General features: G+C 38.5%; 1 protein-coding gene across 1 annotated transcript; it reads left to right on the top strand.

The window, feature by feature from the left end:
* The first annotated feature begins 4,831 nt into the window (after positions 1 to 4,831).
* SUMO1 (small ubiquitin-like modifier 1) lies at positions 4,832 to 10,100 on the top strand. Its single transcript, XM_009331909.1, has 4 exons — positions 4,832 to 4,921; positions 6,206 to 6,283; positions 8,180 to 8,251; positions 9,207 to 10,100. Exons 1-4 carry the CDS (start codon positions 4,832 to 4,834, stop codon positions 9,273 to 9,275), a joined length of 309 nt encoding a protein of 102 aa, XP_009330184.1. The 3' UTR covers positions 9,276 to 10,100.
* The last annotated feature ends 8,087 nt before the right edge of the window (positions 10,101 to 18,187 follow it).

The following is an 18,187-nucleotide window of genomic DNA, read 5'->3' as shown; positions in this document are numbered from 1 at the left end:
CGGAGTGGGGGCGGCTCCGCGGAGCCCCGGCCAGGATCGCCGCCGGGGCAGCCCTGGCCCTGGAAACCCGGGAGTGCAGCGAGGGGTGAGCTGTGTTGCACAACAGTTGTTTCCTTTCATTTTCCATTTCCCAGGTGTGTGGTAGGATGCTCTTCCCCCGGAGCAGGCTTTGTGCAAGTTAGGCTAGACCTGCCAGGTCCTCCGTTTGCCCTAGGAATGCAAAAGGAGGGTGGAAAAACCCCAGACTTTCTTAACTGAGCGTTGCTTGCCTGTATTAAACACCCCATCCTTCACCAAGACTCTGTCCTGCCTTCACCCCTTGTACATCGTTATGTTCCTGTCAATTCTGACTTCTCAACTGGGGACTTAAATAGTTACTTGTACCGCAAGTTCCTGGCTTGCTTGGTGTGGCATGTATACAGTCCTTTCCTTACAACTATTGCTTTAGGCTATGTGACCTGCTGGTGGAAAGTTAAAACAGCATTCCAGTTTTAATTTGTGTTCTGTTTTGCTTTATTTTTTATATTGCCTTCATATGGCAGTGTTTTCTAACTTTGTCATGACAATTCGACTTTGGAAAAATCAGTGTCGGTATCTACAAACGTTTCTTGCAATGCTGTGAAGTCAAGAATAGTACTGGTGCCAGCCAGGAAATTAGAAGTATCCAGAGACAAGGCTAAGCTTAGTATATACTGTGTCTGCTTTGAGGAATAGCCTTCATACATTATGATCCGTGAATAGAAACCATCGCTGTATGTGCTGGTGGTCTTCCTCCCCGCCCCCAACTTCAAAGCACAATGCAACTCTGCTAGTGAGGATGGTGCTGCTGCCTATCTCTGCCCGTGAGAGTGCAGCTAGGAGCACAGCTATTGCTGGCACCCATTAGGACACGTTTCCAGTGTGGTAAAATATGTGAACGTGGCTGCATATTAAAAAAAAAAAAAGATAAATTCTGAACTAGATTTTGTAGACTGATCTTCACGTGACCTGCTCTGTAGTTCTCTGCATTCGTGAACTAAGGCATGTTTTAACACATAGCAGCTTTCATTAGGTAATTCCTTCTCCAGGCAAGTTCTGCTAAAACACATGCATGCTTGTTCTTCGGGACTGCTTGAACTATGTAAAATTCATTGTATGTGATAACCTTTTTTGGATACGTATCTTAAAGGTCTTTGAAAAAGGACCCTGATTTTTTGGGGTTTTTTTCAATAGATAAGCTAGACATTGTTATATGCTGTGTCATTCGCTTCTGGGGGGACTGTGCAACAAGAGCTAAACAGATGCTTAAGTAACAGTGTAACGTACAGTAATGCAGCACTGTAAATCTCATTCCTCTGTTTATCAATCCTACAGGAATAATTGGATTACCCAAAACTGTGGATTGCTTAGTGTCTTTCTTTTTGGCCCTGGAGTTAAGTTAAGAGGACATAATTTGTTACCAGTTATGACAATTTTGGCTTGTCTTTTTAGTATAAGGAAGCATACTCGATTTAGTTACTTTGTTTCCAATAGGAAATTAACTTTTATGGTAAGTAAAAATACTTGCAAGAAGGGCAGACTTCAAAAAACACATGGCTGCTTGGTGGGACCTAAGCAGAAACAAAAAGAATTGTTTTTCCCCCTCCCTTCAAGGATCTCAGGCTGTTTTTGCTTTAATTGAATCTGGATGCTGACATTTTTATCTGTTCATGTACTACTAATAAAGAATGCTATAGTTTGTATGCATGTTTCCACTCCTATAACAAATGTAAGAGTTTATTTGCTGTGTTAAGAAGTGTGTTGTAGTCCTATTCCTCTAGTAATTTTGGTTTTATTATTTTTTTTTAAAGATTATCTAAAGTGTGCTGAGTATAGGGGTTTTTTTAGGCTTGGACATTGAAGTTTGAGCACTTCAGAAAATTGGAGGAGGAAACTCGCAATATACTGCCTTACAATGTTTGTTTTGTGGTTTCATTAGTTGCAATAGCAATACCAGCATGTTTCATCCAAGAAACTTTGGGTGCTTTTTACGGTCATGAATTTAGTGTTGATATATAAATGTGAGACAGTACTAGGAGTCTCATTTTGTGCTATTTAGGAAAACTGTGGAATGAAGCATTTAAAACTTTAGGCATCTAATGAAAAGTTAGAACTTGGAGTGTTGTGGTATTCCTGTTCTGTTTATTTTCTTTTTTTCATGTACTGTTTCATGAGATACCCTAAAGTCCAGTTCTTTTTACAGAGCAAGTAAAACTCCGGAGGCTTGCTTGCAGATTGCTGATCCAGGATTTTGTTAGTGAATGCTTGTAGTTTAGTAACTTTGCAATCTCCTTGCTTTCTTTGTTCTTAAGTGTTTTTGTGTCGGCTTTACCATTTGGCATTGAATGGCAGTGTAGTTCACTGACAAAATGCAGGGAGCTGTTTCAGACTTGCTGGGTCTTGTTATGTTCTGATTTCAAATATTTTGCTCTTTTTAAGCTTCAGTTGTTGGCATTGTCAACACTGATTTGATCTTATTTCTCTTTTCCTGAAATTACAGCTCTGTTTGCTCTTACTTTGTGGGTGAGAGATTGCTGGGGCTTTAAACGAGCATCTTTATGGTATGATGTTTCAAGACTCCAATTCCCTCTGCTTCTTCTACTGTTTGCTGCTTCCCCTATTTGTTTTTAGTATTAGAGTCCTCTTTCTCTGAGGGTAGGAATCAAACATCTTATGAATCATTGCTTTCCACTCATATGGGCCAGAGGCACTGTCATAGTAGCAATGATGATTTATCGTACCTTGTACAGGATGATTTGTTTTGGAAATCTCAGTAGGTAGATCTGTTACAATGCACATAACTGTATAAACTACTACAAATGCCTCTACTGCTGGGATAATACGCTGCTGTGCAATTTGGTTCTTATGCAAAGTAAACTTAAGACAGTGACTGACCTGAAAAGTCCTGTAAAGGGACAGGATGTTCTTACAAATTTTTTCAGTGATAGCAAAACAGATAGTTTTGAAGTTACAGACTTCAGATCTGTAGAGATCTGAATCTCTTTCTGATTCCTAGAGGTTAGTCATCCTGCATACGGACAATAAAAATGCTGTTTGTGCAAGTTATCAGAACAAGTTGCAGGATCTTGTTTTTCTTTCTCTCTTTAGTCAAGAGTGGAAACCGTATTTTTATTCCTGCAAATAGTCCCATGAGGTCAGAGTTCAGATATGTTAGAAAGGGAAAACTTCGGTGGGGAGCATAGCTGCTGTGACTGTGTTACCAGTGAAGACTCCTTTCACACTTCAAAAGTGACTTGCTTGGAGACCTGAGGGTAAGTGTCTAGTTTCTTGAAAGCTTGGGGTCAGTTTTTGGGTTTGAGCTTGAAGGGTGATGAATCAGTCCCAGCAGTCCAGGTTGTGCCCAGGTGGGTATTTAAAAAAAAAAAAAGTATTCAAACCAGGTGGAGTCTCTGGCTCATGTGTCTTTGTCATCGCAGAAACTGAATGGATCTGGCTTGAGGCAGTGAGTCAAACTGGTACAAAGAGCACTTCCTCTCTCTTTCTTTCCTTCAGACTGAGACTGGTTCAGATAGGGAGGGTGTTTGCAGACTTCCCCCCTGCCCTTCCCTGAACTTTTAACATTCAAAGAAGTTATGCATGTTTAACCTCTTTAAGGAAAGAAAAAAAAGCTTGAAAAGGCTTGTTTGCCATTTTAATTTGGAGATAGAGACTTATCTGGAGGGACTTAATACAGAAGGTTAGTATGTGGTTTTGGTGCTTGAACCTAAAGTTCAAGTCCAACCATATGAAGGATATTTCTGTATACGCAGCAAGAAGTCCCTTTAGTGCTGGGAAAACATATGTGGTAGGCACCTGTACGTATTTTGCTTATTTTGTCTGCTGTGTTAAGTAATAAAATATAAAAGGAAGATTTGAAACATGATCAGCAGGGTATCCTTGTTTCTGACTACTTGGGAAGATTTCTTTGTCGAGCACCATCTGGACCTGAGGCAGTGTCTGTGTAAAATCCCTTTGTGCTGCAGTGGAACATAACTGAAGACCTGATCCATAATATGTAGTGACAGGCAAGGGATGGGGTTAATAGTACCCGATCTCTCACTTGTCTTATCTATCAGCAGCTAACGTGAAAACTTTGATGTCCTTAATTCATGTCTTGTAGAAATAATACTTAAACCCTTTTGATGAGCTTTAGTGCTCAAGGTGTTGAATCAAACTTGTCTGTACAATTAATTCTTACCCTGGAAAGATATCAAAACACTATAGTTCGTAGAACTGCAACTTTTAAGAACTTTTAAGAATTGTGGTCTTAAAACAAACACGCTAGAAGGAAGTTGTTACTTGGTGTTGCTTTGTTGTCATAGAAAAGAAGGTGGCTGACCATCCTTTGGAAAGCAGTGACTACTGTTGATATACTGAAAAATGTTTGCAAGGTTCACTCTCTTTACACTGATAGGGTGTTACAAGTGCTTTCTGTTTATTCTCTTCATGATGTTCTTTTTTCCGTCAAATATCTGAGCCTCAGTTCACTTCCTGTATTTCTTTTTTGCAGTCTGTTTGTTGACTAGGAGTTAGTGGTATAAAATCATACTTCTCATTTTTGCATCTGTCATCTATTTCCAAATGATCCTTCTCTCATCTCTTATGTTCTTCAGTGTTTCTCTTCCGTCATTAATTAAACTTTTCATAGGCAGACAGACAGCCTTTCATAATACTATGTTGCTATTATTTTCACACACAGAAAGGAAGAAATAAGGTGCCTTGGATAGTCTGATTTCATGTAATAAGGAGGATGACAGCTGTCGTACTGTCCAGTGAAAATAACGAAGTGTTGAACTGATTAGAATTTTTTTTAATGCTTTTCTTACAGGAAGCAAAACCTTCAGCTGAGGACTTAGGAGATAAGAAAGAAGGGGAATACATTAAACTCAAAGTCATTGGGCAGGTGAGTTTTTACATAATTACTTGTTGACATTTGGTGGAGGTGTGAGTTTTTTGTATTGTAGAAATGAACAAATGAAAGTTGATACTTTCAGTTCTTCAATGTGGATCCTCCCCTGCCATAAACTACTTACCAATTGCCAGTAATGTGTGTTAGTATACTCCCTGGTGTGGTTTTTTTTTTTTAAAAGCTTGAGTAATTTATCCTTATGACTTGGGATTTGGTCAGTGTGATCCCCATCTTATAACTAGGGGACCTGATGCATTGGGGGATTAATTTATCCAAGGATATGAATGAAATATGTGGCAAAATTGATAAATTCAGGTCTTTGGAGTTCTGTAGTACACTAAGAGTGAGGTCAACTTTCTTGGACAGGGATAGGAAGAGGATTCTGTTGGCTGGCATGTTGGTAGATGTGAATGGCGGATTGTAAGTCTGAATTCAAGTTGTGCTGGAACGTGAATGTCGAGATCCTTCTTGAACAGAAGTCCTTCTGTACAAAGAACCCCTAGCCCATATGACTTAACTCGGTATTGTTTGTTGGAGCATTAGCGCAATTGCTGTGCTGTTGACTGGAGATGGATGACTTAAAGTAGGACTAACACGAACTAGCTTACCTCTTGCTGGTTTAATAGGTAATGATGAGAACACATTCAAAAGCTGAATGTGACCTACGTGCTTTTTGCACAGAACCTTTTGCAGTCTGTTTTATCTGTAGCCATTTTGACAGTTGTAGTTACTCGTATCTTATGGCTGGTAGGAAGGACTACAGAATAACGAGACCTAAGATTTCTCCTTAGGTTAGTGTTGTGTTGCCAAGTCTGCCTGTATCCTAACTTCTAGGTAATTACTCTAATTGAACGAGATTTCATATATATTTTGAAGTGCAAGCTTTAACTTGTCTCTTTTGGAATCTTAGAGCAGAAGTCCCCTGCATATGTATGTTTGTATTTCATAAGTACATCAGCTGGGTAAAGATGGAAGCACAGATGGAACCATGTATGGTTTTTAGTACTTTTAAATCCAAAACCTCCGTAGTGAGCCTAAGGCTATACTATGCCATCTGTTTTAAAATAGAGCTTCCTGTGGAAGTGCATGATGAATTTAACAACCGATAAATCACCCTGGAGGTTCGTGTTATGATGTACCAAGGTATGCACAGTGATAGTTAAATTGCATTCCATGTTAGCTTTACATAAGTTTTTTCTTAATGAAAGTCTTAAAATTAGCATGGATAAAATAAGCAGTTACTACAAAGAGAGTAACTTTTTTCTTTTCTGTTCTTAGGACAGCAGTGAAATTCATTTCAAGGTGAAAATGACAACACACCTCAAGAAACTCAAAGAATCATACTGTCAAAGACAGGTTTGTGAAACAATGACACTCCCTCTTTAAAAAGAAAAAAAAAAAGCCAAACACTTTAGCTTTACTTTTCTCACTGTTCTTTCAAATAAAGACATTTGTTGAGACAGTCAAGCTTCTATCTAGTTACTAGCAGGACAGGTGTCTGACAGTACAAATACAATGGATCTCCTAATTTCTTTTGACAAGTAAAGGTTTTTCTATTTAAGACAGTTGTGAGTTTTGTAGTAATTTAAAATTACTGTTTGAAAATATATAGTGGCTGCTCAGAAGACATAGAAGTTACCTTTTAAAATGCCCAGGCATGCATTTATAGTTACTGTAAAATCTCCTGTCTCCAAGTGAAATTCCCTTAAAGCTGTAAAATACTGCAGCTTAGGATGAGAGCAGCCTTAGGCATTGTTACAGCCATTAATATGGTAATTGATTAACACTAATTATTATGCCCTGAGTTAAAGAAATCTGCAACATTAATTGTGGATGTAGGTAAACAGTAACTACTGTTACAGAACAAAAATATATCTTCACTTCCAGATTCTGTGGCAGGTATTGTGGATTCACTGCTGCTATTTCCAGAAGCGCTGGCCTAGTTTATCCCCAGCTTTGGGGATAGATGCCTTGTGTGGCCTTTTCTTGAGTAACTGTGTTGGAGTTCACTTCAGGAGATATAATCATAAGAAGTAATACTTTGGGTTTTTTCTTAATACCTTAAGACAAGTTGAACTTATTGGTTAAGTGTTCTTTTGTAGAATGTGTTCTTTTTTGCTATCCTTCTGGAGTAGGAGGAAAGAAAAGATCAAACACCAAGATATGTTTGTAGCCAAATCCAACTGATTAAAATTGTGATTCATTTGAAAAACTTGAAATTATTTTAAAATAAGATCTTGGAAATAATTCATGCAACAGTCTTATTGACTGATGAAAATGCATGTGTGTGAAATTCTTTTTTTAAGAAAGAAATAATTGTTTAAATGAACACAGCTATATCTGTCTCCTGGGCTGAATTCTGGAGAGTCTGTGACTTCCTTCATCAGCAGTCAATACGGTTTTTGGTGTCAAGTAGCCTTTCTCTGGTAAAGGGACTGTGAACATTTCTTCCAAGTTGGCCAGAAGGATTGTTGGAGCAGTGTGAAGAGCTGTTCTTTCCTGTGAATTTTTCTGCCTAGTTATTTGCAAGCAATATTTCTGAGATCTAATTGATGCACAAAACAGGTCATATTTCACTTGTGTTTGTTTTGCTCATAACTTGAAAGAGAAGAAAAAGATGAGCTGTTTGCCCCATCTATTGAGGTGAAGTATGACATTCTGCCATAACACAGGCACACTGCAACTCAACTTTATTTACCATTGGGATGCTCCTTTCTCCCTGTTTGAATGGTGTTCCTTCTTCTCCCCCTCAGCTCTGCTCTTTCTTGTCCAGAGTGTAGAGCTTTTGCAGAACTGGCAACGGTGAAGATTGCTATTCCTTCCTATGGTGACAGTTCATGAAGTAAACATCGTGTTCCCCCTATTGTCTTAGGATCTTTAATAAGGCTGATACGCAGTTCAGAAAAAGACAGGACTTTCATGTGTAATGTTGTCTTGGAAGGGAGAGTGTAGCCAGTACTTTATAAATAAAAGAAGACAAGGGGGGAAAAAAAAGCTAAGGAAACTTCCAAGTTGTTGAGCTAGAACTCCAGTGAGACTTTAGAATAAACACACATTTCAGCACTATCATGCTCCTTGAGTCACTTCTTTGTAGTCTACATGGTTGCAACAGAATAGCTGAACTCCTGTGTAACAGGAACTAACACTTTCTTTTTTGACTTTCACGTGTTGTTTTTATTAAAAATGTTTTTCTTGTAAATCTGTACAAGTTTCAGTAAGTTTTTTTTCTTGTACATCTGTTTCTTTTTTTAGGGTGTTCCAATGAATTCACTCAGGTTCCTCTTCGAGGGTCAGAGAATTACTGATAATCATACCCCCAAGGAGGTGAGTTTCCTTCTAGAAAAAGTGTTACATAGTTCACTGGAGAAACTAAATACCAAATTGGTTAGTTTCTCTGTTCTGCTAGACTGTTAACCAAAATCAAGGTGTTTCTTTAAATATAGCCAACTTTTTGGACTATATTTAGTCAAATATAGTCTGACTATATTTGCCTAACTAGAATCTTTAATAAGGCCGATATGCAGTTCAGAAAGAGTCTGATTGGACCTTCATGTGTAATGTTGTCTCAGAAGGGAGGGTGTAGTCACCGCTTACCAGAGAGAAAAAACCTAAGGGAACTTCCCAGTTGTTGAGCTAGAACTTCGGTGTGACTTTGGAATAAATATGTATTTAGTTCACATGTATTAGATGAAAGTGTAAATAAGCTGAAAACAGGTTACTTCTGTCCAGTGACTTCCACCAATTGTTATGACAAAGCAGGAAGAAACACTGTTATAATAATGACCTTCTGAAAAATCAGACAAACTTGTGTACTGTGAAATTGAACAAGTTACCCTCTTTGAGAGAACAGTTGTAAACAGGCTTTCAGTTGCAAGCTGTAGGTCTTAGCTGTATTGTGAGCTAGTAGTGTGCTATATATAATTCACACGGCTGTACAGCTGGTGCATTGACTGTGATGTTGATTACGTTCCTATGCATCTGTTGCCCAAGAAGGGATTTAGAGAAAGGTAAAGCTAGCAACTTCCAGGCTGATGTGTACTGTTCCACAAGCAGATTTAGACTTCGCTGGTAAGGCTTTTGCTTTGACATAAGACTGAAGGAAAAGGACTAAAAATCATGCATGTTGGCTAGTGAGACAGTGACTGAAATTTTTTTCACCCCTTTGATGAATTATGACGGGACAGAGGAACAAACCATTGTATAACTTGTCTAGGACCTGCTCTGAATTCAGTACACCAGTTTTATAACAATTATATGCTGTTTTTTTCTGTTCTCACAGCTGGGGATGGAGGAGGAAGATGTGATTGAAGTTTATCAGGAACAGACGGGGGGTCACTCAACAGTTTAGATCCTTCTGTTTGTTTTCTTCCCCCTTAATCCTTTTTTATTTTTAAATAATAGTTCTTTTGTAATGTGGTGTTCAACACTGAATTGAAACTGGCACCCCATCTCTGGGAGTTTATTTTCAAGCGTCTGGTATTTTGAATTCTCGTGCTCATTATACACTATCGTTTCTGTTTTCATTGTGCTGAACTTTTGTGATCCAGCTGCAGCCTTGCTTCCCTCTTCCCTTCTGCGCCCCCCCCTTTAGAAATACACGTACACACATGCATTTGTATGTTCACTAGGTTCGTGCATTTCAGGCACGAAGGCTGTAAGATCTGCCAGGTGGGCGAGTGTTCTTAATGACTTCCATATCTGCCCTGAAGTTTTGATGTGTGACTGTTTCACTCCTGGACTATAACTTTCAGTGCGAGATGAAGTTTTTCAGAGAACTAAACTGTGGAGAAATTGTGTATCCGTAACGCAGAGCTATTTTGCTTAAATTGTGCTGATGGCCCAACGAAGAAGATTACCAAGTTGGAAATGGAAAACTAGAACTGTTGTCATCTGTACCTTGCTCCAGAGATGGCTTTGCTGAAGACATAAAATTGAAAACCCTAATGATTCTTAAATCTTGCCAGAAGAGCCCAGAAGCATTTTAACTTCATATAGCAATTAGTACATGCAGGTATTCATGCAAGAATGTTCACAGCAGACAACTGGTGTTACTTTGACACTCTTGTTTGTACCTTTTGGCCTGGGACGTGGGTTTTGAATGGACATTGTCTGTACCAGCTTCATTTAAAATAAACAAGAAAAACAATTTTATAAACAACTTGCATTTTCTTTTCAAATGTTTGGAAATGAGCAAAACCATAAAAAGTTATAATTAGGACATGCTTTTCTAGTAACTATACGTTGAAGCCAGAAAAAAAATGTGCTCTGTAAATATACCTCACTTAAAAAAAAAAAATACTTTTTTCTACTTGCCCTAGAAAAATACTTGATCTGCTTGCTTTGCAGGTAACTATTTGAGACTACTAGCTGTTTCTTTTCTTGTTAGAGAATATTCACATACAGTTACATACAGCTTCACTTCATGCACAAAAGGTAAACTGAAAATGCAACTCAGAAGGAAATAAGATGGTTTTTAATGTCTACATTTCATATGATCGTGGTGCTGTTAAATAATCTCTCTATAATGGATGACATGGAAGTGTCATGATAGTTCATCAGGCATCATGATGAGGGTCCACTTCATGTTCTAGCTAGTTGCAGGTTCTAAATGGTCAGTTTGAGAACACGTTACTGGATATAAAAGCTCAGATGGGAGGTTATGGGCAGGGTAGTGTGGAGAGAAGGTTTCTGCACTGTCCCTGCTTCAGCCTTTCTGCAGATAAATAGGACTTGCTTCTGATTTGCTTTGGTAAATCAAGTTCACTATGAATGCCAGCTTCATTTAAAGACACATTTTAGTGCTGGCGTACTTGGAAGAAATTGCAGATTTTGAATGATGAGTTTTTATGGCACTTGCTGTAAAGCTAGAAATGCATTTTCTTTCATGCTTGTGGTTTGTGTCCTGTTTCTGATTTAGTAATACTTTTGTACGCATAGTTGTGCTAAGCAATTTTCTAAAGATTAAAAATTTTGTTTACAAAATGTCAGAATATGGGGTTTTCTTGAAGTATTCTATGTAATTCAATTCTTAGGGGGAAGAGGGATTGCTACTGTGATGTAGAACAACATGGCTTCTTTGCACTTATCTCTGATTGCTTTTTTAGAATACTAAATATATCTGCTTCAGAATACCAAAAATAAAACAGCCTTGTGATTATTACCAGATCATCTTCTAATTTAAATTTGTAGAATGCTCGTTAGTAGACAAATTCCCATTATCCCTCTTCTGCAAATTAGCAACTGAGGCTCAGGGGACGGTAGTTTACTTGGGTCGCTCTGGAAGCTGAAAGTGGAACTGAGAACAGACTCCAGATCCCCTGGGTTTTGATGCTATTACTCTAGTTGCTGCACCAACTTTCTTTGCTTCTTACTGTTCGCTCTCCTCTTCCAAATCTGTTTTATATGCTCATTTATATCAGTTTTCTAGTTGAAGCACTGCCTTTAGTTCTCTCGAGACTATGGAGGAGGGTTTCCTGCAGAACGCAGCTTCAGTAGGATGAAGCTCAGGGCGAAGATTTCTTTCAATTGTGTAATCTTGTCCTAAAATACATCTCTTTATAGAGTGGATATGGTACCAGTGACAAACTGATTTGACCTCTTTCTCAGACTTGCTGTGAAGCCTCAGAGAGCTAGTGCCTCAACGGAGCTGCTGGTCTAAAGCAATGTCTGTACTGTTACAACTTGATGGAACAGTAATAACAGGAAAACCATACTCCGCCTCAGATTAGTATTGAGACCGTAATGTAAAATGGGAAGATACACATGCTACACAGATGCACTAGTACCCTTTTTAAGGAAATTTGTTCTTGGAAGTTGTACATTGAAATAAAACCTGAATTATGAACTCAAGGAGCAGACAGACTTGAATTTTCTTCATTTCTCTGGAAGAACTAATACTTTTCAAAGAATTTCTTTCTGAAAAGATGGTCTGGAGTGGAATTTCTAAACCACTCGTAGCTTTGAAGCACATGACTGGAAGTCAGATTGGCCTTCATATGTTGGAGAAAAATGGAGAAAATAATCTTTTTTTTCCTCCTGCAATTTTTCTTTGTCTTTGTTTACATGCTTACCTGTATATTAGAAGAACTGAGTTCAGCTATTGATGGCTGGTTTTGTTAAGTGTTTAACAAAAAAAAAGTGGTGGTGGGAGAATGAAACCATCTTCACTGAGTCAGTTATGCAGTGGAAGGTGGAAGCTAATCCTTGCTTTATTTCTAATCGTGAAATATTAATATGTTTAATATTCACTATGGTGGCATATAAAAGCTGTATTCATGAGCACTTTACAAAATTATAAGTCTCAACAGATTTTCTTAAAGCAGGTGTGTTTAAAGGATTTGTGTATGCTCTCAAGTATAAATATATCTACATGATCATCAACAAAATGAGATTTTTTTGAAGTTAAATGTGTAAATGTTGGTGGGATTTGGACTTCAGTTAGGATGTCAGATAATGCTAAAACTTGAAGTCTGCCACAAATTTTGACTAACCATGTATTGTTTTAGAAGCACTACAACTGTATACTAGTTTTTAACTTTTCCTACTTTAAATGGAAATTATTTTTAAGACTACAATACTAAAATATCTGCTGACCTGCGCATCTTCTGTATGCACTTTTGAATTATTGCTGTTCGGGTAAATTTTCTTAAATGAGAAGATCAGCTTCTGAGGCATCATACAGAGAACTGTAGGAATTGTGCAAGTTGGAAGTAGTGTAATCTGGTTTTGTTTTGGTTTTAGAACCTTAATGCATATTTAATTTAATGAAGTTCAGCTTTAATTTAGAGACTGCAAAAACTTATTACTCTTCTCCACAGGAGAGACTCCACAGGAACTGCAATACAAATTGAATCTACAAATGTTACGCTTTCTTATGTTAGATAATATTAGAGAAGCAGAAAATAAGTTAAACCTGATTGACAAGGAAGAAAAGTTCTTATCTTGCTATAGTTTCTCTGTTGTTGTCTTATTGTTGATACTGAAATCTAGCCTTTTCTTAAACAGCATGTTTATTGCAATTTATTGGTTTGGAGGATTCTTCCAAAAGTCAGCACTGAGGTCTTTATACCTTTTGTAAACTGGCAGTTCTTTCTCAACACAAAATGGACCAAAGAATCTGGGATGAAGCAGCAAAGGATAAACTAAACGCGTTCTGGCACCTCAAGAGGTCTGTCTGGATTCATTTCTACTGGCTGGTAAAACATGAATGCTTTTACTTGCTATCAATAGGATGCATACACTGTTGCAGTCTGGGAAAATAATTTGTGAATGAGAGTAGCACCTGTCCTGAAAAGAAATGTTGTTCCTCTTTTGAATCAGGTTGGAACTTTGAATTAGACTGGAACTGAAAGAGCTCACTACAATGACCCATTCCTGGCACCAAGCATTTATTTATTCTTTTGTATGGTTTTCAGGCCTAGTTTTTCAAGCAGCTGAAAATAAGAAAACATCCATGGACAAGGAACATCTTGAGTGTGTTCTAGTCCGGTAGCTTCTATTAGTAGTGCTCGTTGGAACTGCAGATGTTGTTCCAGATCTGCTCTTTGCCTGCAAACAGTATTAATAAAGTAGATTGTAGACATAGGACAGAATTCCTTCTTGGGTTAGAAAGCTGGTTCTTTGACTCGAAACCTACACACTCAGTTAGCTCATTGCTGGTTCACTGGCAGTTTCTTTGACTTTGCCACAGTGTATACAGTGCCTTCTGAGCACTGAACCTGGACAGGAGATTGGACTTCCCCCAGGAGCTGGCTTTGAGCAAGGTTTGGAATGGGCTGGGGAAGAAAATGTTGGCTTATGCTAATACCTTCTTGTGGGCTGATATGTTCTCCTGTCACAACAGTATGAATAGAGCAAGCAGGAGATAGTTATTCCTGCTAAGCTGCAGTTCCCATGTATCCTCTTATACCTGATACTGCTTTGTGCCTGACAAATTGATCTAGGCTTCCCTTAAGAAGGCCTGTTACGCTATTTGCAGTGTTTTAGTATGTGGTATGCAGATTCCCAGTTCCTGTGTTCTGAGGTGCTGGTAGGAATGAGTTCTGGAAGCATGCTATGCTGGAGTCTGCTCCGATGGACTGCATAAAGGTAATCATAGTTTCAGATGTGTGGGGAAATCTAGTTGGGCTTCTTTCTGTAGTGTAAGTGGATGTTATAAACTCTAAAACAGTTAAAGAATACAGATAAGATGTATGTGAATTGCTGATGCAATTTGGGGAAACATTGGAAAACTGGTTGAATAGCAAAAGAACTGCATTGTGTCTTGGAGTTCAAATTGAAGGCAGCATAGCTAACTCCTGAGGTACCAGTGCTGCTCTTCAATGTTAACTATATTGATCGAACTCCTGACTACAGAATTATTTTTGTATAGTCTGGCACTAGGTGTAAAGATTTATTATTATTACTGAGGGAAAAAAAAAACTTCACTCTTCAATTAATAGCTACATACCTGATTAAAAGCTGTGCTTGTGTTTTGGTTTCCTCTAGAGCTAGTCTAGCATCTTCTTCTTTCTTCATCTGTTCCTTAGCCTCATATCTTGTCTTCTCTCAGTTTCTTCTTTCATGCTCCAGGCGTTCTTCTGCTGTCTCCACCAGCTGCTGGCGTCCCTCCTCTAACCATGTTGGTCCTTCTTTCTGTCTGCGTTTTTCTGCCAACAACTATTAGTTGCTCACATACTTCCTATTTAGGAAATGTTTTTTTCATCAATTACAAATAGAAAGAAAATACTGTTATAATACTGACATTACAAGTATTTAATATTGTCTGAAACACATGAGTTTGTCTTAAATTGTAATTGGATTTTTTTAAATCTGCTTGGCATTTAGGTTTTCAAGCCTTCCTCTGCAACTATTTGTTAGAAATAGAAACTCTTTTTTTTAAACTGTGTAGCTACTGGGACTCAGGCTTTCAGAGAAGATATATAATGAAAACACCAAGGAATGAACAGATGCAGCATGGATGTTATTATTGCTAGCATCTTGCACAGTTGCATCGTAGCTAGGCTGTGGAATTTCTCTTCTTCAGGCTGCAGGGACTGTGGAAGAGATGACTGTTGTTACCATATCTATTTAATAGAGGAAGAGCAGCTGAGGTACTGCAGGTTTGGGACTTAGTGTCACAGAAACTCCATGGCAGATGCAGACGCACAGGCTAAGTCTATGTCTTTACCAGAAATCATCCATTCAGATGAATTATCTGCAGCTAACGTAAGCATTAGCCTTTCTATAGACCACCTGCCCGTTCTTGTTCCTCTAGCTGTCTCTTCTTCTGGACCTGCAGAAGCTTCCTGTGATAATCCTCCTGCTGCTGCCAAATACATTGTTGCACTGCTTTCTCTAATTGTGCCTTCGTTGCTGCCTTCTCCTCCTGGTGTCTCCACTCTTCTAGTTTCTGTAAACTAAAATGTAAAGGATTATTAATTGCTATAGCAACCTTGGGCTTGCTGAACATTCTTGCCAGAAGAAGAGCAGGTTCTAGCCCAAAGATCTAAGCAGATTGCCAAAGTGAAGGGGAAAGAAATTAGAATAAAGAGAGAACAGGTGCTGGTTAGTGATACTTAGCACATGTCTGGTTGGTTCTGCAAATTAGTACTAAAAAAAAAAACAAACCCAAATTACTGTCTACTTTCCTTCATACTGTGTCTGTAAGGGGGCAAAAACCTGAATTCCAATTTTTATATGTGTGCCTTTGAGGAGGACAAGAGTACTATGGGATACAGGTACGTGGTTTACATGAAACAAAAGATGGGGAGACAAGGGATGGAGGAGAGCACGGGGACAGCTAGGAAAGTTCAGAGAACAAGAGCTGGAAGAAAAGAATTGGAATGCATCTTTGTGGAACAAGAACACAAATCCAGAACAAGAACCCAGATTATGCAACAAGCAAAGAGGCAATGGAAAGCCTTGGCTGAGGTTTAGGTGTAAACAGAATGGCAGTCAAAATGGGCTGTTTTTGCAAGGAGGATTCACACTGTGAGTAAGGAGCATGAAAGAAAGTCAAGGAGGTTCGTGAAGCGAAGGAATATTCTCCTTATTTTGGGAACGGGAAGTTAAGGACAGTCAAACTAAAGGTCTTCCGCTTCACTGAGTGCTACTTAAGATAATTTCCAAATTAACTTGGGGTTCTCAGTTGAGCAGTTTGACTTGAATGCCTACTTGCTTTTCCTAAAATAAAGTTAAGCAGGGCATGGCACTAATATAGAAAAGTGCTTTATAAGTCAGATTTGTCCGTTCTTTTCAACTATCTGATTAAAAGATGCTACTTCTATAAATCTGGTTCTTACAAATGCACGTGACCAGGGGATACTCTCCAAAGTGTTCAGTCATTTGTAGGTAGGCTGCAGCTCTTCAAAATCACCCAAGGAGGTCGCTGTTCTCCCCAGTAAATACCATTCTTAATGAAAAAGTAAGCATAACAAGCAAAGCGGTAAGAAGGTGTCAGAATGTGTTAGGTGTAAGCAGAACATTTCAAAAGGTGAATACAAAGTGATAATTATGTTACACCAGAGCTTGTTTATGATACTGATGAGTTTCCCAGAGCTTTGCCTTAAGTATTTGTTGTTTAGTTTTTTTTCCCCTAAAGCTATGTGAGCAGAGGTAAAGAGCAAAAGTGCTCTTACTGCATTTTTTTGTAGTATAAAATTCTTTTATCATTAAGGAATAACATACATTCCTATGAAATGTCTTTATAACCATGTAGTTATAACCATGCTGAGGGTTTTTGTCAGGGAAAATGCTCAGTAGTGGTTTTGGTGCTGTATGGAAAGTGTGGAATTCTTCATGAACTCACTGTAAGATAGGTACAATTGGTTGAAAAACTCAATTTGTTTAATGACTTCAATTCATTGTCGATACTGATTTTTCATTAATGAGTTGGAAAATTGTCATTTCAGGACAGTCAGAATTCAGAGTAATGATAAATGGATGAAAGTATTTTAAAAAAGAAGTTACATTAGACATACACAATACTAAACTTAGGAAAAATCTACTGTGCTGCTAAAAGATGGAACTTTATGTATGCACATGTTTCAGATGAAAAGGTCTGTGATGTTATCCTCTAGTTTGGAATTTGCCCAGGGGTATGGGATCAGTTTGCTGGCTCCTTTACACTCTCATATGTTATTAGTCTTCTATTATATTAGAAGATGCTTTGTTATATATATTTCTTCATGCTGGAACATTGATGGGTTTGGATGCATAAGCCTGGCTGACAAAAAGCAAAGCAAAGACTACAGTAGTTCTGTGTCGTCATTCCATTCAAATGTTCCCTTCTCAAATGAGAACATTATCCTCACTAACCGCATCTCCTCCATGCTCCTCTGTTCCTTTTCCAGATCTGCCTTCACTTTTTCCATTTGTTCCTGCTGCACTTTCTTTTTCCATTTCTGTTCTTGTTCCTTCCTCTTCTTCTTCACTTGTAGCCGCCACCTTTCTGCCTTTTCTGCTCTTACTTTTTCCTGTGCAGATTTCTCTTCTTGCCATTTCCCAGGAGGAATCCGAACAGGAATATAATTAACAATGCACTTAAAGTTGACATTCTGTAAATGATGATTTATCTGTATTGAGATTTAAAATTCTTGAAAGAGATATGCTTTATGTACTTAAAGTAGATTTGACTTATGTGGGACTTTTCCTGTTGCTGTGGCCAATAGTGCCTGTTTTCTCTATATGGTAAATGTTTTACTATTTTTTTCTTCCAGTAGGTACTTGTCTTTATGATATCTGATGACTCTTAGGCTACTCTTAGGCTAATTTCCTAGTATTTAGTGTCCCAATAGGTTGCTACTTAAGCTATATTCTCTGAACCTCTGCCAATTTCATGTTTTGCCCTGTATTTTTTCTAAATGTTTGAAGTTGTAATACATGAAGGAGCAGGCACAGTGGTTTCATCTAGTCCCAGAAAAGAGGACACTTTGAGGAAATAGGTAAAGTCTAAAAAAGCCTAAAAGTCTGGTAGCTGATCTATCAGCTAGAGGATCACTATGGTGAAATGGGAAGGCTACAAACAGTCTGTATTTCTCCAGTTCCAAGCTAGGACCGAGGAAAACTTTTCGAGGAGCTGCAGGGATTTAAGATGCAGCTCTGGAGCATATCCAACCAGCCTTTTTACCTTGGTCTGTGGTTTCGCTTTAAAAGAAGGCATCGGGGAGGGCTTCTGTGCTCCAGGTTTTCTTTGAGACAGGTCTTAAAAGATTTACGGCCTGGGAATCGCGGCTTTTGCTGGCCCTGCCGCAGGGGGAGCGGGCGGGCTGGGGCTGCGCG

Source organism: Pygoscelis adeliae, unplaced genomic scaffold (assembly GCF_000699105.1).
Source record: "Pygoscelis adeliae isolate BGI_AS28 unplaced genomic scaffold, ASM69910v1 Scaffold160, whole genome shotgun sequence".
NCBI classification, from domain to species: domain Eukaryota; kingdom Metazoa; phylum Chordata; class Aves; order Sphenisciformes; family Spheniscidae; genus Pygoscelis; species Pygoscelis adeliae.
The sequence above is the reverse complement of the archived record's forward strand: the minus strand, read 5'-3'. Positions and strand labels throughout refer to the sequence as shown.